The 23,694-nt window shown below is 37.7% G+C and overlaps 6 protein-coding genes and 1 non-coding gene across 8 annotated transcripts; 6 read left to right on the forward strand and 1 right to left on the reverse strand.

Moving 5' to 3' along the window:
* The first annotated feature begins 1,343 nt into the window (after positions 1-1,343).
* On the forward strand, positions 1,344-2,921 carry LOC105957794 (24-methylenesterol C-methyltransferase 2). Its single transcript, XM_012981756.2, has one exon. The coding sequence runs from the start codon at positions 1,545-1,547 to the stop codon at positions 2,610-2,612; it is 1,068 nt and encodes a 355-aa protein (XP_012837210.2). The 5' UTR covers positions 1,344-1,544; the 3' UTR covers positions 2,613-2,921.
* Positions 2,922-4,882: 1,961 nt separating this feature from the next.
* Positions 4,883-5,848, forward strand: LOC105957388 (thioredoxin-like protein CDSP32, chloroplastic). The gene has a single exon (XR_016030043.1). It is a non-coding gene; the product is annotated as a thioredoxin-like protein CDSP32, chloroplastic (transcript).
* Positions 5,849-7,010: 1,162 nt separating this feature from the next.
* On the forward strand, positions 7,011-8,080 carry LOC148772020 (uncharacterized). The gene has a single exon (XM_088821837.1). It carries the CDS (start codon positions 7,461-7,463, stop codon positions 7,833-7,835), a length of 375 nt encoding a protein of 124 aa, XP_088677963.1. The 5' UTR covers positions 7,011-7,460; the 3' UTR covers positions 7,836-8,080.
* A 146-nt stretch (positions 8,081-8,226) lies between these two features.
* LOC105957793 (Tetratricopeptide repeat (TPR)-like superfamily protein) lies at positions 8,227-11,020 on the forward strand. The gene has a single exon (XM_012981755.2). The coding sequence runs from the start codon at positions 8,361-8,363 to the stop codon at positions 10,785-10,787; it is 2,427 nt and encodes an 808-aa protein (XP_012837209.2). The 5' UTR covers positions 8,227-8,360; the 3' UTR covers positions 10,788-11,020.
* A 2,424-nt stretch (positions 11,021-13,444) lies between these two features.
* LOC105957791 (putative polyamine transporter At1g31830) lies at positions 13,445-15,806 on the forward strand. 2 transcript variants are annotated; one of them, XM_088821848.1, is made up of 4 exons: positions 13,489-13,695; positions 13,804-13,871; positions 14,031-15,483; positions 15,564-15,806. In XM_088821848.1, exon 3 carries the CDS (start codon positions 14,070-14,072, stop codon positions 15,462-15,464), a length of 1,395 nt encoding a protein of 464 aa, XP_088677974.1. In that variant the 5' UTR covers positions 13,489-13,695; positions 13,804-13,871; positions 14,031-14,069; the 3' UTR covers positions 15,465-15,483; positions 15,564-15,806. The 2 variants fall into 2 exon arrangements, with proteins under 2 accessions (XP_012837206.2, XP_088677974.1); XM_012981752.2 differs by lacking the exon at positions 13,804-13,871 and having other exon boundaries at positions 13,445-13,695.
* Positions 15,807-15,813: 7 nt separating this feature from the next.
* LOC105957792 (serine/threonine protein phosphatase 2A 57 kDa regulatory subunit B' kappa isoform) lies at positions 15,814-17,617 on the forward strand. The gene is made up of 2 exons (XM_012981754.2): positions 15,814-17,108; positions 17,177-17,617. Exons 1-2 carry the CDS (start codon positions 16,062-16,064, stop codon positions 17,492-17,494), a joined length of 1,365 nt encoding a protein of 454 aa, XP_012837208.2. The 5' UTR covers positions 15,814-16,061; the 3' UTR covers positions 17,495-17,617.
* Positions 17,618-17,679: 62 nt separating this feature from the next.
* Positions 17,680-23,444, reverse strand: LOC105957790 (V-type proton ATPase subunit B 2). The gene is made up of 15 exons (XM_012981751.2): positions 23,138-23,444; positions 22,578-22,639; positions 21,871-21,926; positions 21,641-21,739; positions 21,255-21,314; positions 20,668-20,779; positions 20,373-20,581; positions 19,823-19,951; positions 19,599-19,736; positions 19,283-19,433; positions 19,094-19,176; positions 18,775-18,822; positions 18,622-18,675; positions 18,437-18,520; positions 17,680-18,340 (listed from the first exon to the last, which is right to left on the reverse strand). Exons 2-15 carry the CDS (start codon positions 22,630-22,632, stop codon positions 18,155-18,157), a joined length of 1,464 nt encoding a protein of 487 aa, XP_012837205.1. The 5' UTR covers positions 22,633-22,639; positions 23,138-23,444; the 3' UTR covers positions 17,680-18,154.
* Positions 23,445-23,694: the final 250 nt, after the last annotated feature.

Genomic DNA, 23,694 nt, shown 5'->3' on the forward strand with positions numbered 1-23,694 from the left:
GGTTAAATTTATTAGCATGTATGTTGTTTTTAATTTCGCTGGAAGCGCAAAGGTACGCAATTAATTGATTTAATTTGTCGGGCATGTACTTGTGTGCTTTAAAGTGGTTTAAATCACGTAAAATTTTTGTTTTCCGCTGCGTATGCGTGCCCGAAACCCAACACTTAAGACGTCCACCGTTGCGGTGTCAAATTTAGTGCAATCTTCTAGTTACATGTAAGAAAATTCAAAGTTGATGATTAACTATAATTACTCAAACATGAAGGGTTTTTTTTTCGGTAATTTGACATCACCTCAAAAGTGTTTGTAATTTACTCTAATAATAATAATATTGATGATGCTAGGGATAGATCACTATCTCCTTAAGTAGTTGAAGTATGATAAGCTGGAAGATCAAAGTTGATCACGAGTTTGATGACCTTGAGATACATGCGAACAAAATACACGTAAACTAGGCCGGAGCGAAAGTCGTAGAGAGAATACGAACAGTTGTATGGTTCGAATATTGAACGTACCTTAACAAATGAATTGTAATCTTTATTTATACCGAATTGGTTGGGCTGAAGTTACTTGATTGCAATTGTCGGACTCAAACCTTATTTGAATGTAATTGGGCTTTACTTGTAGTAGTTTTCAATTTTGGGCTCGTGGCTCAGTGGGTTGGAAGTACATAAAGTTGATTTGCAGATCCGAATCCGATATTTGAGTATGACTTAAAATGGGTTGGAACATAAAGTTGATTAAATATAATCTTATTGGGCCAACATCATATCCTACGGCCCATACAACACCAAAATAAATATGTAAAGAAAAAAAAAATAGATACGGATGAATAACGTGATTGTAGGTCCATACCATTACCATAGTCCCGTTCCGTTTCTTTATTCAACAAAGCAAAACGACACACATTTAAAACAAAGATCCCCCCCTCCCCCCACCAACCTATTTATTTAATTCAGAAATATCTCATTTAATTACCCACTACGAAACATTTTAGCAGTAGGTCTCAACAGGGCCACCCCCTAAGCATGCCACAAAAGGTTACTAATTTATTTTCTATTTTTTGTTTAATTAGAATTATGCTGTGCATTTAATTGCACATTTTAATTTCAATAACAAATTTAACTACAACACAAACCTCTTATTAACTCGCTCATATTATTTAATATATTAAAAAAGTAAATAAATAATTGAGAGAAGTTCGATTCAGAATGATCTGTTTAGCAATAATAAAACGCTGTCGTATCAATTTGCAGCTCCAGTTGTTGTTTTTCATTTTGTACTTAATTTAAACATAAAAATAATACAATATTAATAATAAGAGATCCCATGGTGATTAGCATATTATTAATCACCCACAGATCTCCAATTGCGCTACGGAAGTGACGTGTCGCAACGTGATTGGTGCCAGTAAGCCCAGGCCCACAGCGCAATCCCACAGAATATCAAAATCCCACCACCATAAATCTCTCAAACCCCATTCACTCCCCCCCACTACTCTTTTTCACTACCTTGTCTTCTTCTTCTCCTTCTTCTGTTCAACAATGGATTCTCTCACTCTCTTTTGTACCGCCTCTCTCGTAGCCGGCGGTTTGTACTGGTTCATCTGCATTCTCGGCTCAGCCGAGCGCAAGGGCAAGCGCGCCGTCAACCTCTCCGGCGGCTCAATCGCCAAGGAAAATGTCCAGGACAAGTACGAACAGTACTGGACTTTCTTCCGCCGCCCCAAGGAAATCGAGACGGCGGAGAAAGTGCCGGCCTTCGTCGACACCTTCTACAATCTCGTCACCGACATCTACGAGTGGGGCTGGGGCCAATCGTTCCATTTCTCCCCCGCCATCCCCGGAAAATCGCACCGTGACGCCACGCGCCTCCACGAGGAGATGGCAGTGGATCTACTCAACGTGAAGCCAGGATCCAGAATTCTCGACGCCGGCTGCGGAGTCGGCGGCCCGATGCGCGCAATCGCCGCCCATTCCGGCGCTAACGTAGTCGGGATCACAATCAACGAGTACCAGGTGAAACGGGCCCGATTACACAACAAGAAGGCCGGGCTGGACAAACAGTGCGAGGTCGTGTGCGGGAACTTCCTAGAAATGCCGTTCGAGGACAACAGCTTCGACGGCGCGTACTCAATTGAAGCGACATGCCACGCGCCGAAGCTGGAGGAGGTGTACAGCGAGATCTACAGGGTTATGAAGCCCGGATCCCTATACGTATCATACGAGTGGGTGACAACGGAGCTGTACCGCGGGGAAGACGCGGAACACGTGGAGGTCATCCAGGGGATCGAGAGGGGAGACGCGCTGCCGGGGCTCCGCCACTACACGGACATAGCGGAGGTGGCTAAAAAGGTAGGGTTTGAGGTTGTACAGGAGAAGGACTTGGCTAAACCCCCATCCAACCCGTGGTGGACCCGGCTGAAGATGGGCCGGTTCGCCTACTGGAGGAACCACGTTATGATAACGGTGCTCGCGTGGGTGGGAATCGCGCCCAAGGGCGTGGTTGACGTGCACGAGATGCTATTCGTGACGGCGGATTACCTGACCAGGGGAGGAGAGACCGGGATTTTCACTCCGATGCACATGATTCTCTGCAGAAAGCCCGAGTAAGTTTTGCTTTTTCCGGTTCGGTTTTTTTTTTTTTTTTTTTTTTGAATGTAATGTACACGGAGATTGACCCCCCACCCACCCACCATTGGAGGGAGGTCGATTTTTGTGGTCTGTCCGTCTGTCATCACTATTTCTTCTGCTTTTTAGCTTCCTTTGGTTATTATTGGGATTTTTTTTTTTGTTTTAATTAATTTAACAGCTTTTAATTTAATTTTTATTTTGTTGGTGGGGTTCTTAGATTCATTTATGCATTGTACTTTTAGAAAATCAGAACTGCTGTGTTTTAATTTAATTGAATTGAATTGTCAATCCTGGCCGTAACTAATTGTTTGATTGTAATTGAAAGCATTTCTCAATTTTATTGTATTTTGAATGATTGTGGTAGAGATATAAATGTTTAGAGAGGTCTTGAGAGAATATAGTTAAATGCAGAATGTGATAATTGTTCAAAGGTAGTACTAGTAGTTGTTTGAGTGGGGTTTTAATACAGAAAGGCAAATAATAATATGAGGTGGCAACATGTGTGTATTCGAGATGTAAGAAGCAAATTGAAGGACATTGCACATGATGTGATTAGCTGTATCAGTATGACATATTATAGTATCATCAATCATATTATTCTAACACACCCCTATAATAAATAAAAAATATCATCTTTCTTTCTTTCTTTATTTCCCTCTTGCAACACTACAGTTTAGTTTGTCTGTAGATTTTATTTACTCAAGTCAATCAATACACACAAGTGCTATATGACAGTTAGCAGATTCAAGAAAAATCATAGAATAATAGAAAAAAAGACACTTGAATTTTTGCAACTAATTTACTAGTGTTCCTGCTGTTTAATTGCTATTGTTTATTGCAAAATTTGATTATAATATTTGGTGAAGAGAGATCCAATCCAGTAAACATGTGTTACAGTTGTACTAGTACTAGTACTAGTTTGTGTGGTGTGGTGTGGTGTGGTGTGGTGTGGTTGAATAATTAAATTGTCTGAGCAGAACAGATCTCTCTCTCTCTCTCTCTCTCTCTCTATATATATATATATATAAAGTTTGCACCATTTGTTTTAAAGCTTATATCTTTACAATCTTTTTGCAGTATGGATTTATTAGTCACAAACCATATTTGGGATGAGAAAATAATCTTAAATTAGGGTATACAGATAGATAGATAGATATATATTAAGGTAAGTTGAATGTAAAAATGAAAGAATAAAGAGGTGGGAGAATGAATCTAGATGATGATGGGATCTGGATATTAATAAAAAGGTAAGAAGAGAATAGGGGACAGGGTGGCCTCGTGGGGAACGGCATCACACCTGTCATCATTCTGCTCTCTTTGTCTGTCTGTCATGTGCTTGCCTTTTGTTTTTTCTAACATCCTTTTTTCAACACTTTTATTTTATATTATTTTATTTTATTTTATTTTGGGATCTGAACTTGACTCCAAGACTGAGTTCGTGAGTGAGTGCTCACGAGATATACACATATATTTAATCTTTTCTTTTCTTATTATTTATTTAACCTTCTTAGATACATTATGGTTGCATTTTTTTTTTTGAATTACTTTCCTGATATTTTATTCAAATATGTGTGTGGCGTATTTTGGGTTGTCAAAGTTACATTAATTAAATTGGATTAAGACAAAATGGGCTGGACGGGTTTCAGGGCTGCCCCAAAATACAAACTATAATATTAAGAAAAAGACATACACAATAGAATATGAAACAAATTTTAGGCCCAAACTATAGTCATATATTCTTGTTTGGGCCCACTACGTTGAGAAAAGCCCATCAAGATTATTATATCTTAACCACATGCATCTACCATATGTTGTTGTTGTATAAGCAACACGGTTTTTTCTCGTTTAATTAATACCCTGGTACGACGATTTATGCATTATCGGAAGTTCGGCATCTCGAGGCTGGGCTAGAAGCTTATTACCCCATACTAAAATGCCTAGGCTGATTAACAGTAGTGTGTCTGTGTGTGTGAAAATAGGTACAGTTACTTGCCGAACCTATTTTAAGTAAGCACGACTTATAATAATAATACAAGTATAATTTCACTCATAAATGAATTCATTTATGGATGAGTTAGGCTCGACCGAAAACTCTATTCTATTTTTAACCAAGACTATCAAGTATGCTCCTAGCTTAACAGCTATGCCACAAGCCTCTCTATTTTCTGGCTCACAAAGCATTATATATTCTGATACTTCATCCCCAATTTCCAACATACAAAATTTCAGCTGCACTAAATAAACTTATCATGGCTACTGCATTTGCAACATTACTTTGTTCTTCTTCATCTTATATTTTCATCCAAAATAAATCTATTTCGTCTTCTCGTACCTTCTCTCATCCACTTGTTACCAAAGCTACAACACTTATGTCGTCTTTGGATATCCAAGTAAAAGTGGATAACCCCGGTTTCAAATTTATGGATAAGGGTGAAAAAGTCCAGCAAATTCACAGCATTGAAGAATACGACAGCGAACTTCAATCTTCTTCGCACGGAAAGCTAGTGGTTGCTCACTTTTCAGCCACTCACTACAAGTACAATATCCTAATGCAACAATTCATGGAGGAACAATGTTCGATATCGAACGATATCAAGTTTCTGCATGTGATGGCTAACGAATCAGACAAAACCATGCAACTATGCAAGAGAGAGCAAATCGATAAAATCCCGTATTTTATCTACTATAAGAAAGCAGAGAAAATTCACGAAGAAGCTGGATTTCGTCCAGAGAAGCTTTTGAGCGAAATACTGTACTATGTCGAAGACCCCTTTTCGCAAGTGGTGCAGTTGAAACGTGTGGGAGATTTCGAGAAGCTGATAAAAGCTCACAAGTTTGATAACAAGTTGATTGTGGTGAATGTGGGAAAGAGGAATTGTATTCCCTGTGTCAAAATTTATCCAAGTGTGATTGAACTGGCAGGACAAATGGCAGGTAGGGTTATTTTCGGAAGGATGAATGTTGACGATGGAGATGAAATGTGCACGAAAAACATGTTGACGGAAATTGATGTTTATAAAGTGCCTGCGTTTTTGTTTATGAGAAACGGGGAGTTTTGTGGGAGGTATATTGGCTCTTGTCCGAGTACTCTCATTAGAGAGATTACGAAGTTGCAAAATTATCACGTGCAGAAAGAGCTTCTTCGTGTAAATGAGCTGAACTGGCGCAACAAAAGCTCGAATTCAAGGTCAAAAAACATCAACTCGTGCTCGTGAGCTTGATAATTCATTTTTTCCTTTTTCGAAATAATGAAAATCATAAACTCCTACACACCATAATGGAAATCAGATCCCTCCACATTTCGAAATAAATGAAGGTACAAAAGTAGGCCATGAATTAAGTGGAAGGTTCTAATTGGAAAGTAAGTAAACTTAAAAGCCATGCATTAATCTAAACTAACTAACAAACGGTGTACCCATGTGAGAAATGAAATAGAATTATGTGCTTGTCAAATAATTGATTGATACTAATACTATACATAATGAATGTGTGTTGAGCTGGTTGTGACGTGTTAACAATGTCTGTAACAGCCTGTAACCATTCCTTCTATTGTTTTGTTCAACCAACTCTTTAAGTATCAACGCCTCCAATACCCTCACCTTCTACCAACCCCACCACGCTTTTGCCACCTTTTTTATTTTTTTTATTTTTAATAATTAATAATAATAATACTTATTATAAATAATAATAATAATACTTATTACCAGTTACTCATAATTTCATGCATATTTCTGTCACTTTTCTAAAATGTATCAACTTCCATTAGCTAAAATTAGAGACTTAATAAGGGGAAGCTCATGGTCAGGTCAGTGGCGGAGCCAGCATAGGTCGGGGCTCATCCCCGTGATATTTCTCAAGTCCCTATTATTTTATATAGAAATATAAAAAATATCGTGTATAATAGCATTAACTGCCTCAATGCCTCAAGCTAGAATTTTTTTAATGCATTCGGTTCCCCGAAACTTAAAATTCTAGCTCCACTATGGATCAAAACCTACATTTTGTGGTTGTAACTTGTGAAAGTCTAATTAATTGTAAAAAAATTTAATTTTTTATTTTGGAATTTCAACTATGTTTAATAATGTTTTTAAAGACTAAAAAATAATTATTAATCACCCCCTAAAAAAAAGGATATTTACGCGTTATTTAATTTCATGGCCAACGCAAACTTGGGATTTGCATGTGAGCCCTGAGCAGTCGGTGAACTGACTTTACACAACATAACTAATTTTTATACTAAGCCTAACAGTGCATTGCAATTTTATTCTATAACTAACGTGACATTATTTTTCTTTCATAAACACGTAACCACATACATGCACCGAATAAATTTTATTTATGTGTAATAACCTAAAATTATATTGGCAAAGTAATCGATCGAACTCGTAATTATAAAAAAAGATCGATCAAACTCGAGTCGTTAGACATGTATGTAATGTAGCATTATACATTCACACGCGGAAGGGACGCTTGTTTGATCGACAAATGTCACCTCCAAAATTTTATCCAAATATTTATTCTAAATAAAGTCAGAATTGTTTTGGATTTGTATGGAATTTATTTAATAATTGAAATTGTCAGCTGGTTGTACACTTGTATTATTATAATTATTATATAATTAAAATACTTTGATTTTCAATTAAGAAATTAGAATGATTAGTTCGCAGCATTTAGGCCACTATATATTTCCAGCATTTGGATTAGATTGTATCATTCATAAATTGCACGAAACCGTACCGAAGAAATTAAATAGAGAATTCGAGAAAGTACCGCACGTACCTTAATTCGGAGAGAGAGAGAGAGAGAGAGAGGCGAAAATTGATAAACATGGAGTCGAAGATTGCAGAGGAGAAGTCTTCTTCGCAGAGAAGAGAATTCAGATTCTCGAGATCTGGAAGGAGCCAGAAAGCAGCGGCGAGCAATATTCTGGAGGCGATTGCGGAGATCAGCGGCGGAGAAATGGCGGCGGCGGAGGACGGACGGATGAAGATTATGGTGAAGAAGGAAGATCTGAAGCAAGTACTGGAGGCGATTAGAGACGGCCGCAGCTTGGGGCGGCGGACTTCGGCGTCGCCGCCGCCGGTTTCGTTGGAGCAGCGGCTGAATTTGATGCGAAGAAGGCAGATATTGAGGGCGGCGAACCAAGTGAAAGGTAGAAGCAGGGGTTCATGGATGCCTGCTCTACAAAGTATTCCAGAGTAGCTACTAATTTCAATTTTACTTTCACCCAATGTGCATTTATTTATTTATTTATATATATTCTTCAGCATAAGGATTTTAATTATATGTAGAGATATTTGATTTATTAATTTCAGAGAAATGCCTTAGATATATAAAATTTAAGGTATTTTGATTTGCTATGAATTCTACTTCTATTAAGATGTTAATGTTTTGTGTCCTTCAATTGGAACTTCAATGGAAAATAAAATACACCATTTTCAGTGAAATGATTTTTTTTTTTTTCATTTGATCACTTCTTATTGGGTGAAAATAAGTAAAAAGAATAAAGTATGGGCCTAAATGTAATTAAGCAATTTTTTAGGGTCTATTCAAAATGGGCCTGTGGCCCATAAATTATAAAACCTTCCTATTATACGAAGCTTCGATTTTTGACGGAAAAATACCAGCATAAAAATGGCGGAAAGAAATAAAGAATGCGAATAACTGAATTAACGGCCATTCTCTCAGATTCAACACGAAACTCCCCTGGTTATCGATTGAGTAAAAATGGCTAAAGTATTACCCAGTTTTCAGCTCCACATAGAACCCACTATTTCACAATATCAGACTTTCGCAGCAAAAACCCAAACTTCAAAAAAATCCCCAAAAAGTGAACCCAGAATCCAAAATCAGAATTCGAGGTCAAGAAGAAAATCCGTAAATCTAAGAGAGATGAGAAGTTACGAAAGTTCAGTTTCATCCACTAGAAAACTGCTCTCTCTTGTAAATTCGGGTTCTTTGGATAATGCACTCCAGATGTTCGAGACAATGATTAAATCAAGCACTTTCGTTTGGAATGTGATTATCAGGGGTCTAGTTGATTCCGGGTTGTTCGAGAAAGCCATTGAATTTTACCGCAGGATGCAATTCGAAGGTACCAAACCCGATAAATTCACTTTTCCTTTCGTCATCAAAGCTTGCGCAGGGTTTTTTTGCCTGAACGCGGGACGGAATGTTCACTCCATCATTATTAAGCTTGGGCTTAATTTAGATATTTATATCTGTAACGCACTTATAATTATGTATGCTAAAGTCGGGTGTATTGAAGATTCGGAGAAAATTTTCGAGCATATGCTAATAAGGGATATCGTTTCTTGGAATTCGATGATCAGTGGGTATATTTCGTCTGGGAATGGTTGGGAATCGTTAATGTGTTTTCGTAGAATGCAGACACTTGGAGTGGAAATTGACAGGTTCAGTTATATCAGTGCTTTTAATGCTTGTGCTCTCGAAGGCTGTTTGTTACACGGAAAGGAGATTTTTTCCCACGTGCTGAAAAACGGGGTCGAATTAGACTCGATGATTCAAAGCTCGATCATTGACATGTTTGGAAAATGCGGTGAGGTGGATTATGCCGAGAGATTCTGTAATGGAATTTCGCACAAGAACGTTGTTGTTTGGAATGCAATGATTGGTGCTTATGCACTGAACGAGAAATCCATCGAATCATTTTCTTGTCTCGAGAAAATGCAAGATGTTGATAATTTGGTACCGGATGCTGTCACGTTGATTAACTTGCTACCCTCGTGCTCGAAACTTGGAGCTTTATTACAAGGCAAAGCACTTCATGGGTATGCAATAAGAAAGGGATATTTGTTGTCTCATTTAGTGTTGGAGACTGCTCTAATCGACATGTACGGTAAATGTGGTTCTTTAGCTTTCGGCGAACGTATTTTTTTCCACATGAAGAAACGGAACCTGGTCTCGTGGAATGCAATGATTGCTGCTTACGTCCAAAATTCAATGGACAAAGAAGCCATCGAAACGTTTCAGAAATTGCAATACGAGACATATTATGTACCTGATGAGATGACATTTGCGAGCATATTATCCGCTTATGCTGGAATAGCGTTACCGAAAGAAGGGAAACAGATACACTGCCATATATTTAAATCGGGATTTTCTTCAGGTACGTTTATATCGAACGCAATGATTAATATGTACGCGAAATGCGGTGATCTTGATTCTGCACAACGAATTTTCGATAATATGTTGTGTGAGGGCAAGGATGTAATTTCGTGGAACACGATCATTATGGCTTACGCTATTCACGGATTTGGAGAATATTGCTTCGGGCTATTTTCCGACATGAAAAACGAGGGTTACGAACCGAACGAAAGCACGTTCGTTTCTATTTTATCAGCTTGCAGCATTGCTGGCATTTTCGAACAAGGTTGGAATTATTTCGATTTAATGAAGAATTATTATGGACTCGATCCTGGAATCGAGCATTATGGATGCATGCTCGATTTATTGGGACGTTTTGGTGATTTTGAAAAGGCTAAAACCTTTATAGAGGAAATGCCTTTGGCTCCAACTCATCGGATATGGGGATCTTTACTCTCTGCGAGTAGGCATCACAAAAACATCGAAATGGCTGAGGTGGCGGCTGAGGGTATATTCTCTTTAAATAACGATAATGCCGGATGCTATGTTTTGTTGTCGAACATGTATGCTGAAGTTGGGAGATGGGAAGATGTTGAACGGGTTAGATTGTTGATGAAGAAACGAGGATTGGTGAGAATTAAAGAGTGCAGCATAATCGAGTGTCATGGCAAAACTCACAAGTTCAGAAATTACGAGAAATCGGAAAATGGGATTAAATTTGTGTATGATGTTCTTGGTGTTGTTTCGAGAAGCATAGGAGAAAACTTGTATTTGTGCGGTGACACGAAATTCAAGGTGTCGAGTTTATTAAAAACGAGAGCAAATTCTCCGATGTGGCACAGTGTGAGGTTGGCTATTTGTTTTGGATTGATCAGGACTTCGATTGGGGAGCCTTTGATTATTCGAAAAAACGTGAGAATATGCGAAGATTGCCATTCTGCTGCTAAAAAGATCTCGTTGGTTACTGGTAGAGAGATTTTTATTGGGGATCCGAAAATGTATCACCGTTTCAAAGATGGTCGTTGTTCTTGTGGAGATTACTGGTGATTCTATGAATTAACCAATAAATAAAAAAAAAAAAAAAAAGAAAAAAAAAAAGAATGTCTGTTGGTTATACAAATGATATTTGACTATTGAAGGTATGTAATTGCAGAAAATCAAGGAAAAAATGATATGACAATGACCTTACCATTAGGAAAGAGGTCCAATATTTCATATATGCTGTATTTGTTTAAATTTTCTTTTAGTTTGATATTATTATATAAATATTTGTGAATAAATTTGTGGTTTTTAATTACTTAATATATAGGTAAAAGTAGATTCTCCACCTTGGGGTAAGGATCCGTTCTTCAATCATGCACCCCAAGCTCAACATTACTATTGTTGATTTGTTGTGTTTGAACTTTGAAGCATCGATGCCTCTACGACGTCGTTTCGTTTGCTTAATCAATGCGTACGATTTTTTTTATATTTTTCTTTTTCCGGATTTTCATTGAGACAGAAAAAGGAAAATGGAATTTCAGCCAAATTATGGTTATTTTCTCTCTCTTCCTCACAAAGGTAAATTAGGACTAATTTTTTTTAACAGAACATTAAGACTAATTTGATTGTAAATAAACTATACATTTCAATTTAATGTGATTTAAAAAAAAAAAAAATAGGCATATATATTTGTATAAACAAGAACCTATTCTGCAATATTTAAGAAAAAAAATGTAACGTATGAATGAAAAAATATATACAGAGACGCAAAAATAAAATCACCCAAAAAAGAAAAGAAATTATAAAACAAAAAATTCAGGTACCACTCAAAAAGTCAAAACAAAGCTTCGAAAAAAGGGCCAGCTCTGTTTTCTTCTCGGTCAACTTTCCGATCACTCATCGGCCATCGCCATTCTCTTCTTCGGCAAACCAACCTTCGAGCACCACCGACGAAACGACGTCGTCGAGGCATCCGAACAGCCGGCAGCAGTTCTCCTTCAACTTCTTCCACCACCGCGTCTCCTCGCTACGCGCCACCGGCTTGAGGTACGCCCACGCTGCGTGCTGCAGCAGTGGATCCTTGATCGGAATCTCCTTCCAGCTGTAGCTCTCCGGCAACAACGTCGGCCGCGCCGACGCAGCCGGCATCAGGTCTTTCAAGCTTACGTAATTCGTACTCTGCACATTAAACATCTCTATTTCGCGATTAGCGCCGCCGCTAATTATATTCACTAATTGTAAATTTGGAGAATCGAAGGCGAGATCAATCAAATTGTCATGAGGATTAAGGATGGGGTTATGGGGATTAAATATAGGGTTCATCACCATGGTAGAATTAGAATATGATTAGTATAAGGATTAGTACTCCTAATTGGAATTAGTATTTCATGTCTAAGTTATAATACATCTCTACAGAGCATGGAATTTCGGAGTGTGCGTTTTTGGAGAGACAGTTGGGAAGGGGAGTTTGTGCGAGTAGAATTGGATGGTTTAGGTAGGGTGTGCGTGGGGTCCACGCGCAGTTGGGAAGGCTAAATTGTGGACACGTGGTTGTGGCTCGATCCCAGGCGCGTGAGGTCATATTTGCATTCTGTCTTGTGTGTTGCGAAAAAGTTGTGATCTTCTTAATGTAGAGTTTGAAGCCTTGTCAGCATCAGAGTCTTTAGAAATTAGAAGTTAGGGTAAATTACAAACACCACCCTGGGGTATGGTCAAATTACAAAAACACCCCTCTTGTTTGGATAATTACAACCAACCCCTCAACTCCTCAAATTTAGTGGAATCTTCGACATTATATGGAATATTATCACTTTTGTACCCGTTTTATCCCATTCAAACTCTACATTATGAAGCAAGATGATCATAATATGTGATTTTTAGCTTGTATATATCAGTTTGTGGTGCATCGGAAACTGTATTTTTACACAAAATGAGTACAAACTAGATCACATTTCACGGAATCTAGATGATTATGTTGAATTTGACACCATAAGGGTGGAGGTGTAAGAAAAATCATATTTGAGGGGGGTAGATGTAATTATCCAAACAAGAGGGGTTTTTTTGTAATTTGACCATACCTCAGGGGGTGTTTGTAATTTACCTTAGAAGTTATAAGTAGCTGAAATAGACTATTAATTGCCAATATCTGGGCTTCAGGGCAAACAGGAGAAAAGTATTACTAGGATTTAAATACGTAAAAAAAATCAATTGTTTTTATTTTTTTAAATTGAACAATTAAATTAAATTGTGACAGTTACAAATTAAAATTGAAAATGGACTAGTGATGACAGAAAAATCCAAAATAGGGAACAATTTGAATTGGAATATAGTTAGTTATACATAGTACACGTGCCATTTAACTGACGTTGATCATGTAAGTAACACGTAACCAATAACTTGGTTTTTTTTTTGTTTTTTTTTTTTTTTTGATAATAAAATAAATAACTTGGGTTGGCTGAATTAAATCATAGTATAACTTTTCTCTTCGAGTCATTAAGATAAAGTTCTTTTAATCACTTCGAAATAATAAAATTAACACATCCATTAATTATCCTGTAATATGTATTTACTTTGAAATTAAATTTGATGGGCCTAATTGAGATCCGAATAACAATTTGATGGGCCTAATCGAAAAGGCTAAAAAAGCAAATGAAAATTACTAAAAAGTCCGTCTAAAATAAAATAAAGCATATTTAATTATGAAGCCCATAATTTAGCCTTTTGGGCTAGAAAGTGATAAAAAGGGCCCGACTTTTAAGCAGTTGTCGAAAGCGCTTTTAGCTTTCGACCTACAATTTTAATTTTATCAGCAAAAGTTTGCCGATTGCGATTTTCAGACTCGCCGCTGAAGAACGGTAAACCAATGCGACGTCGTATTACGCATGAAACTGAAAGATGGCCTTTTTATGGTGATGACAACGCATGATTCTTCTCTGCCACCGCGTCGCCGCCAGTTCTCCTCTCCACTTCCATGGTTCTTACCTTTTTGTTTTCAAAATTATACTAATCGTAAATTCGTATTTTTACTGTTTTTTTTCTGGTTTTACTAATACGATCTACAATTCTCTCTCTCTCACTTCAGACAGTGCATTTATATACTCTTTGTAACGAATCTGTGAAAAAGTGATTAGAGCAAGAGTACTTTTTTAGGTTTGTTTTATTTATTATTAATTTATTGTTTTTGGTGATGATTTCACATGTTTATTGTGTTTGTCCCATTTTGGATTTAAACTCATAAATGCGATAATTAGTGTAATTAATTTCCTGAATCTAATTTGAATCCTTTTCTATTTTCCCGATTCCCAATAGAAACAAAGAGTTTCATCAGTTAAGCTAACAAAAACCAAGATGCCCGGAGCCAACGATGCTGAATACGTAGCCCTAGAAGATGGAATTTCCCCCAAATTGGAACATTACACCAAGGTTTCCATTCTACCTCTTGTTTTCTTGATCTTTTACGAGGTATCCGGCGGTCCATTCGGTGTAGAGGATAGTGTCAAAGCAGCTGGTCCTCTTCTAGCACTTCTTGGATTTGTGATTTTCCCATTTATCTGGAGTGTTCCGGAAGCTTTAATAACAGCCGAATTGAGTACGATGTTTCCCGAGAATGCGGGATATGTTGTTTGGGTTTCATCAGCTTTGGGCCCGTATTGGGGTTTCCAACAAGGATGGATGAAATGGCTTAGTGGGGTTATTGACAACGCACTTTATCCTGTTTTGTTTTTGGATTATCTAAAATCAGCTTTCCCGATTCTTGAAGATGGTTTGCCTCGTACGGCAGCGGTTTTAGGGATTACTCTCTTGCTGACTTACGTTAACTACAGGGGCTTAACCATAGTTGGGTGGGTTGCTGTATTGCTAGGGGTGTTCTCGTTGCTCCCTTTCTTGGTTATGGGGGTTGTAGCAGTCCCTGAATTGAAGCCTTCTAGATGGTTAGTGTTCGATTTGGACAACGTCGATTGGGCTTTGTACTTGAATACTCTGTTTTGGAATTTGAACTATTGGGATTCGATTAGTACTCTATCCGGAGAAGTAGAAAACCCTGGTAGAACACTCCCAAGGGCTTTATTTTACGCACTTATTTTCGTTGTGTTAGCTTATTTTTTCCCGCTTTTAATTGGCACTGGTGCTATTCCACTTAATCGGGACTCGTGGGAAGATGGGTACTTTTCGGAAATTGCAAAAATAATCGGAGGGGTATGGCTGAGATTTTGGGTGCAAGGTGCTTCAGCTGTATCGAATATGGGGATGTTTGTGGCTGAAATGAGCAGCGACTCTTTCCAACTTCTTGGAATGGCGGAGCGTGGTATGCTTCCGGAATGCTTCGCCAGACGGTCACGCTACGGTACACCTCTCGTGGGGATTTTATTCTCTGCTTCGGGTGTAGTGCTCCTCTCTTGGCTCAGTTTTCAAGAAATTGTCGCTGCTGAGAATTTTTTGTACTGCTTTGGAATGATTATGGAGTTTGTGGCTTTTGTGAAGCTGAGGGTGGAGTATCCAGCTGTTTCTCGACCCTATAAAGTTCCTATTGGTACAGTTGGTGCAATTCTAATGTGCGTTCCTCCGACTGTGCTTATATGTGTTGTTTTGGCGTTGGCTTCCTTCAAAGTCATGTGCCTCAGCCTAGTTGCTGTCCTAATAGGCCTTGTACTAAGGCCTTGCTTGCAGTACAGTGAGAAAAAGGGGTGGTTCAGATTTTCAAACCCTCGAGATTACGCGAATCAAATGTTTACGGATCAATAGATTTACAGATGTGGATATTGTAAGTAGCATCATTCTTTTCGCTTATTTTCTGGACAAAGTTTTCAATTATAGACTTATAAATGATCGCTAAAAATGCAGGGCTCCAATTGTAGATTACGGGTCGAAGAGGGGGGGGAATGCATATGGACGAGCGATGAACTTTATTACCACCGCACAGGGAATCAAATCGAATTGGACAATTTTTGCATTCGTATCTCCTGGCATGTAAAATTTGTGTTCACACTTGGAAAAAAGCATGATCTGTTATCACCAATGTATGAAATGTATGGATTCACAAGCTGAATATTTTGTTTCTAATTGAAGTATTTCATTATCTAGCAATTTATTATTTCCTGTCATATATAACCTGTTGATGCTGACATAAGCTTAGACACCAAATAAGCACAAAAGCAAAACTACAAGACTTTGTCCATCATAGCTCAACAGGACAACAAAGTCTTCGGATTCTCCAAGAATTTTCCGAACATATGAAACATCGATGTTTTTGTCTTTAATTCTTCAAGAAAACTGAAATTTAGTGTAATATAACAAACACAGAAGAGATAAAACACTCTCTTCTTCCTTTATTCATCCTGAATGAAAATGGGTGTTCACAAGAACAGCCCTAAAGCTTCTCCAAAGCAAAAACCAGCTACTCTAAAATCCCTTCTTGATCATGATTCAAGGTACAACACTTCCAGCAGACAGTCCCACACTGACTTCTCGTCGACAGAATATGAAGAGATTCTCTCTCTCGTCTCGTATTGCTCCTACACCTACACATTCACCGACCCTTTGGAATCTCCTTCGCTACGAAACCTCAAGCGCGAAAAGCTCACTAAACTTCTCTCGATAATAAAACCCCTAAAAAAATCGGTGGCCCCCGATGAAATATTATCACCTCTTTTCGCCATGATAATGGCGAATCTCTTCCGCCCCCTCCCCCCCTCCAACACCTCCATCGTGAGCATCTCACCGGACGATGATGACTTTGTCGCCACGTCAGCAGCTGCATGGCCCCACCTGCACCTAGTATACGAAATCTTATTACGCCTCGTTGTCCATTTGGAAGCTAAGACTCTCCGTGAGTACATTGACGATTTCTTCGTCCTTAATTTGCTAGCCCTTTTCCAATCCGAAGATCCGAGGGAGCGTGACAGCTTGAAAAACGTGTACCACAAGATATACTCGAAATTCCATTCTTCGAGGTCCTTCATGAGGAAGGCAATGAATGATGTTTTCTTGCATTATATTTTCGGGGGTGACGAAAAACATTGTGGGATTGGGGATTTGCTCGAGATTTGGGGTACGATAATTAACGGGTTTAGTGTTCCGTTGAAGGAAGAGCATAAGCTTTTCTTGATGAGGGTTTTGGTGCCGTTGCACAGGCCGAAAGGTCTGCAGGCGTACCATAAGCAGTTGGCTTACTGTGTGTACCAGTTTGTGGAGAAGGAGCCTATGCTTGGGGTGGTGGTGGTTAGAGGTGTATTGAGGTACTGGCCGATGACTAACTGTCAGAAAGAAATTCTGCTCATAGGGGAGCTTGAAGAATTAGTGGAGAATATGGGGATTGAGCAGTACAAGATTATTGCACTACCTTTGTGTAAACAAATAACAAAGTGTCTCAACAGTTGGAATTCACAGGTAATTTTTCATCTCTTTTTTTACAAAATTATGAAAACTGAAAAAAAATAAAAAAATTATTGATTTAGGTAGCGGAGCGTGCTCTATATGTTTGGAACAACGAGCGGTTTGTGAAGATGGCAATGGAAGGGATAAACGAAGTGTTTCCGGTTGTGGTTAGAGGGATGGAGAAGAATATAAAAGGGCATTGGAGCAAAAGTGTACGGCAACTAACGGAAAATGTGAAGGAAATGTTGGAAGAAATGGAGCCATTTCTTTACTCAAAGTGCCTATCTGAGCTTGACCGTTATGACTCTGTTAGATGTGAAGAGGAGATTCGACGAAAGGAGATGTGGGGGAAAATAGAAATTGCTGCAAAAATGAATCGATTCGACTATGACTCGTAATAGCTAAGGCATCGATCGTTATTAGAACCGGTTTATGGTTGCTCACTCACCTACAATTATATATTCGTGTATAAATTAATTCACAAACTATTTCTGCTACAATAAATACAAATATTGGTGGAACTATCTTCTTACAAATATATGATATGACATCAAGTTCATAATGTATTTCATTCAAAAACACATAACAGCCAGAAACAACTCTTATTTATTTATTTAATAATAATAATACAGAAAAATAAGTTGTCCAGCAACATAAAGTTCGATCAAAACAATGTCTTAACCTCTTAACATGAGAAAACAATGGAAATGCATGACGATGGCTACAAAATGTCGTCGAACCACAAAATGTTCAAATTTAAGAAGCCAAACGGTCAACTTATCTAGAACGAGGCAATAATTTAAACGAATCACATGATCTATCTGGTTCCTTTTTTTTCTGAAAAAATAAGGATGTTTTCTTTTTCCTGCCGAAGAGCCTTGGCTTCCGTGGGCTCATCAAATATCTCAAGGCTTATTAATTTATAACCAGATAGAGATAAACCAACCAACCAAATACACATCAAACAATAATATATCACAAAGCGCAATTACAAAAAACAAAAACACAGACCCGATCCAAGAGCATGTACCCGATCCAAGAGCATGTCTCTTTCCTCATTAATTAGATGCATCCCTGCTGTAGAATTGGTCGAGTGTCTTTGCTGGAATACGATGAAGAAGTTCCCTTGGAAAGATTCGGAGTAGTGTCCATGCTAGATCGAGTGACTGGAAGATGTTACGGGTGTCATATGCCCCTTGTGCAACGAATTTCCTCTCAAATTTATCGAGGAACTCTAGATATAGCTGTACAATGTACGTCAACGGATATATATTAGTAAACCTGATTATTTCACTTGATATAATGATATATTAAAGCAAAATTATGCAAAAATAACAGACCAGATCTTCTGAGGAAAGAGCTTCTTCTCCAACCACAGCTTTCATTGCCTGAACATCCTTCCCAATGGCATAGTTGGCATATAGCTAGGCATACAATAAAATCAAATAAATATATCAGCAAAATACATTTAATGAATGAATGGAACTGCTAGAGCATGTCGTCAGTCCTATGTTAGATCATATACCTGGTTAGACACATCGGAGTGATCCCTACGAGTCATGCCCTCACCAATGGCACTCTGCAAAACATTGAATCCACAGTAATTATCGTGGCTTCAGAATATCCTATCACTCCTGCATGTGTCATACAAAACAAAATGCACAATTTTTCAACATACCTTCATTAGACGAGACAAGGATGGCAGCACATTGATTGGAGGGTATATCTGTAAGTTCACGCAGGAAACATTTAATCAGCCAAATTTAAGAACACAACCCAAGAGAGAAAAACACGTTGATATCATCAAAGAAGAGGATGCACAAAATGTACACAATGCTGAATGATAAAGTCTCACCCTTATCAGGTATCATATATATGCGATGCATACAGTTACCTTGTCTAATAATTTTAAGAGGTTGCCTCAAAGTTCAAAGATGGTGTAATGATTCGTATAAGATCTATAAAAGAGTAGTTTGATAGCATAAATCTCTTTTCACCTGTCTATTCTGAAGTTGTCTGTCAACATATATCTGCCCTTCGGTAATATAACCAGTCAAATCTGGAGTTGGATGTGTAATATCTGGCCGATTCAAAGGAGAAAAATAGAATAAGATTGATTCACCAACACCAAGGAGGGGGGCAATAAAAAGTAATTGCCATGTTCGATGTTAAAATGTATATCTTACCATCATTAGGCATGGTTAAAATAGGAATTTGGGTGATAGATCCCTTTCTCCCTTCAATACGTCCAGCTCGTTCATAGATGGTTGCCAGATCAGTGTACATGTAACCAGGATATCCACGTCTTCCAGGCACTTCCTCCCGAGCAGCAGACACCTAAGAAGGCATTAAGTACTTATATTGAGAAAAAATAGATACATAGCACTCGATAACTACCAGTAAATGTTAGAGGAACCGTAGACTTCAAATAATAAACTGTTAAATAAGGAAAAATCATCAGTCGATATAGCTGAGAAAGCTGGATGCTTTTGAAGATGTTACCTCACGAAGAGCATCAGCGTAAGAACTCATATCTGTCAATATGACAAGGACATGCTTCCCGCATTCATATGCTAAATATTCTGCAGTAGTCAGAGCAATACGAGGAGTAATGATACGTTCAATTGTTGGATCATTGGCCTGTAGAGAGGTGATATCAGAAAAGGACACAAGATTTTATGTAACAAAAAAATATACATATCTCAGAAGATGATAAGCATGTGTACCAAGTTCAGGAAAAGGGTCACTCTCTCCATAGATCCATTTTCCTCAAAATCACGTTTGAAGAACTGAGCTGTCTCCATGTTGACTCCCATAGCTGCAAAGACGATAGCAAAATTGTCCTCTTCACCATCCTGCGGCATAGGGTAGATCATAAGGATCATGGTAATACAGATACAATCACCTCAAGATATCAAAATATTTTGAATCGTAGAATACAGTCATGAACTAAGTCTGAAAGTCATTCTAAACTCTAAGCATATTTTTTTCCAAAAATGTCAGGTGGCTGTGAAGTTAAATACATATCCCTAGCCTGAATTGAGGTTCTCTTGAAAAAATAAAGAGTATATTTCCTCTTTGCTTTAGCGCGATGAAATGAGACTGGGACTTCAATACATGATAAGACCAAAATCAAACAGCAATGGACATTCCATTCTGTCAAGAAACAGCATACTGAAAGCACACAGTAACAAAGTAAACATTGATATGAGTATTAAACTATTAATTAAGAATGTAAGGTCAGAAATCTAATTGTTTTAGCTGGTGACCATATACCTGAAGAAGATTGTCAGTTTGCTCCAACCGTTTCACCAAACCAGCTTGACGACATATCTGAGCAGCTATTTCATTGTGGGGAAGACCAGCAGCAGAAAACAGAGGAATTTTCTGTCCTCGGGCAATCGAGTTCATGACATCAATAGTGGAAATTCCTGTCTGTATCATTTCTTCAGGATAGGTTCTCTCACTAGGATTAATTGAACTCCCTGTCGCAAACAGGTAAGAGATAGAGAATACATCAAACACAGTCACTGGACACGCATACGCTACTTGAAACTGCACTGACACTAACCAGATATATCCAAGTAAGCCTCAGGAAGAATAGGAGGCCCATTGTCAATAGGTTTCCCTGAACCATTAAAAATACGACCAAGCATGTCCAATGAGACAGGCGTCTTTAAAACCTGTAAGCAAGTTAAAAAATAAATAAATAAGAAGTGAAAAGGCACCAGGAGTGAATCTCATTTTTTTTAAATGACGATGCACTAACAATTGGGATAAAAGGATTCAGCAAAAACGGAACTCCTAAACAAATCAGTACTCAGGAATTCATTAATAGGTGCCTGCTTTCTAGAGTGCTTTTTTAGACCACAACAATTTAGCACTGCTCAAGTTAAGCCCATTGCCATCCCAATTTCAAAGAATCAGTAATCTAAAGTACTAAGCTGGCTAAGAATTAGCATGAGCAGGTCAATTGTTAGCCAAGACTGGTGACGGTATCACTGATAGACTCTATTGTTAGCCTATAACCATAAGTGGAACAATCTACACCCTGACTCAACCCCCACAGTTGACAGTATTAAAAAATTTAAATGTGGAACATTGCATTAGTGATTCTCAGAGAGGAAAACAAGAGGGGGTAAGTTGGATATACTGTACCTCCCCTGTAAACTGGACAGTAGTATATTTGTTGTCAATTCCAGAAGTCCCTTCAAAAACCTGATCAATAGAACAAGGTAAAACAAATAGTCATTAAAATTGTGAAAATAGGCAATGCAAAAATCTGTCTGACAACAATTCAAGGAAAGGGATCTCTTAAGCAGAAATCTCAACAGATCATCATTGAAACTATAAAGAAGCAAGAGAGAAAAGGGTGCATGTACTTGTTGTAGATATTAATGAGACTATAATACTGTTTTTTATGATACATAAGTACCAGAATCAACGCTGGCACATGATTGTACAGACCTCATAATATATTGACTTGGGAATAAGATAATGAACCCCATTGAAGGAGTAAAAGATGAGCATTTAACTACGCTCACCTGAACCACAGCTTTCTCGCCATCAACCTCCAAAACTTGTCCACGACGGGTTGTTCCGTCTCCTAAGCGAATGTTGACAATTTCCTGGTACTTGGGTCCCTGGCATAGTTTCAAAAGAAAACTAAATGATTCTGTTCACACTTCAAAAATCTACATTCATACATACCTAAAGAAGTATGTGTAAATGATGATACACAAAGAAGAAATGGTAACGAGCAGCAGAAATTCACCTTGACTTTGTCAAGAATAACCAGAGGACCAGCAACTCCAGAGACAGTTCTATATTCTGCAAAATATTTAAGAATAAAAAAGTGTATGAAAATGTGTAAAATATGGAGAAAACATATATAAGAAGCGGAAATGAGTAAATATTTTCCTATCATCAATATTTCTTTACATCAAACCTCAGGCAGTCATAGTGCCCGAAATTGGCCTAAAAGTACATCCATTGACACTGGCAGATAGTATTATTGACATTTATTAAAGATGCAGTTTCCCTGGATAATGTTCTTTAATGGTATTAAGACATTTCTCGAGCATAAGAATCTAATAAAAATCAAAGTGCAAATTACTTGCTCGTACTCGGAAAACAGCTAACAACAAATAAGAAATGCCAAGAAAAATCTATATTTTAACTGTTATCTTCTTTTAGAGCTTCCAAGTGCTAATCAGTAAACATCATACTAAGACTTCTGGAAGTTCATAAAGTTGTATCTCATTCTGCTATGATGAAAATATACGAGTCTAGGCAAGATTACTGCATGCTCGGAGAGCTAGTTACACATTCGACCATTAAGGTAATTCAATTTCACATTCTTAACTTAAATCATCCACAGACAGGCAAATATAGACGAACATCTTAGAGTAACGAATGGCATATGGTTGGTTACAGATGTTGGTATATATATATAAGCAACTGTACACCATGTCAACATACCCATTCCAATCTCCAGAGTTCCCTCCTCCATGTCAACGTTGTTTTCCTTACCCATATTTAACCTGCACGATTCACAATATCAGAGATCAAACAAGGAATTAAAAATGACTCAACAAAATGGTAATTGAAGCAACTGACTTCAGTTGCATAAAGTTATAGATTCTAAACAACAATTCCTGCTAACACACTTCAACCTACTTCATCATCTCTTGAAATCACCTCTTAACCATAAGCATTTGACCTTTCAGATTGGATCACCACTAATAAAATCAGTGACAAATACAGAGACGATTGCCGATACATCACACAATATATATATATATAGATATATATATACAGACACCACAAAATCACAAACAATATGCAAAACTACGAAGTAATTCATCATTCAACTCCATCAATTACTCCAACGGATAACTCGGCGAGTATCCTAAACGAAGTAAATTCAAGCAGATGCGATGCATATAAATCAAAAAGTCGCCGAGAAAACAATCAATGGCGAACAAGTCTTATACTATTGAAATTGGAGATTCTGAAATTGGATCTGGAAAGCTGCATACCTTTTTTGCTGATTTGTTTTCCAATCCGAGAGCGCGAGAAAGGGCGGAGGGCAGTTGGAGAAAAAGATGAGACGGATGATGGGCAGAGCAAACACGAAACTGAGATCTGATGGTCGAAATAAATAATTCTATTATTTGTGTTTTCGCATATTTTAAATGATTTCTCTGTAATTTCAATCCAGTCGTGACTCGTGATGTCATTAATATTATTATTATTTTTTAATTTTTTTTGTAAAATTCAGATTATTAATTATTATATAGTTATTGCATTATTTAAGATGTTATTGGTCCAGAAATTACTGCTTCCTCTACATAAATTTGTTATTGCATAGTATATAGAACTTTTAAAAAGTTGTACAAAAAAAAAAAATTAATTGCCAAATGCAAAGGTACTGAGTGATTGGCTTATCAAAAAAAGAATGGTACTGAGTGATTGATCAAGAATCTAATTAAATAAAACAAGTGGTGAGATACAGGCTCAATCAAAGTCTAGTTAAATTAATGGTTTACTAATTGAATTTTATAAACTCAACAAGTCTAATTAAATGAATTATTAT

This window comes from Erythranthe guttata, chromosome 2 (assembly GCF_056151865.1).
Source record: "Erythranthe guttata isolate IM_541 chromosome 2, IM_541, whole genome shotgun sequence".
Classification (NCBI taxonomy): Eukaryota; Viridiplantae; Streptophyta; class Magnoliopsida; order Lamiales; family Phrymaceae; genus Erythranthe; species Erythranthe guttata.

What these genes read in the sequence shown, in the direction of transcription:
- LOC105957794 (XM_012981756.2), top strand. Translation starts at nt 1,545, where the DNA reads ATGGATTCTCTCACTCTCTTTTGTACCGCCTCTCTCGTAGCCGGCGGT.
- LOC105957790 (XM_012981751.2), bottom strand. Translation starts at nt 22,632, where the DNA reads ATGGGTAAGGAAAACAACGTTGACATGGAGGAGGGAACTCTGGAGATT. An exon ending in CTGTCCAGTTTACAGGGGAG is followed by an intron (nt 20,780 to 21,254) that starts GTACAGTATATC and finishes ACTTGCTTACAG; the next exon opens with GTTTTAAAGACGCCTGTCTC. An exon ending in ACGCTGATGCTCTTCGTGAG is followed by an intron (nt 19,434 to 19,598) that starts GTAACATCTTCA and finishes ATGCCTTCTTAG; the next exon opens with GTGTCTGCTGCTCGGGAGGA.
- LOC105957793 (XM_012981755.2), top strand. Translation starts at nt 8,361, where the DNA reads ATGGCTAAAGTATTACCCAGTTTTCAGCTCCACATAGAACCCACTATT.
- LOC105957792 (XM_012981754.2), top strand. Translation starts at nt 16,062, where the DNA reads ATGAAAATGGGTGTTCACAAGAACAGCCCTAAAGCTTCTCCAAAGCAA. An exon ending in TCAACAGTTGGAATTCACAG is followed by an intron (nt 17,109 to 17,176) that starts GTAATTTTTCAT and finishes TTATTGATTTAG; the next exon opens with GTAGCGGAGCGTGCTCTATA.
- LOC148772020 (XM_088821837.1), top strand. Translation starts at nt 7,461, where the DNA reads ATGGAGTCGAAGATTGCAGAGGAGAAGTCTTCTTCGCAGAGAAGAGAA.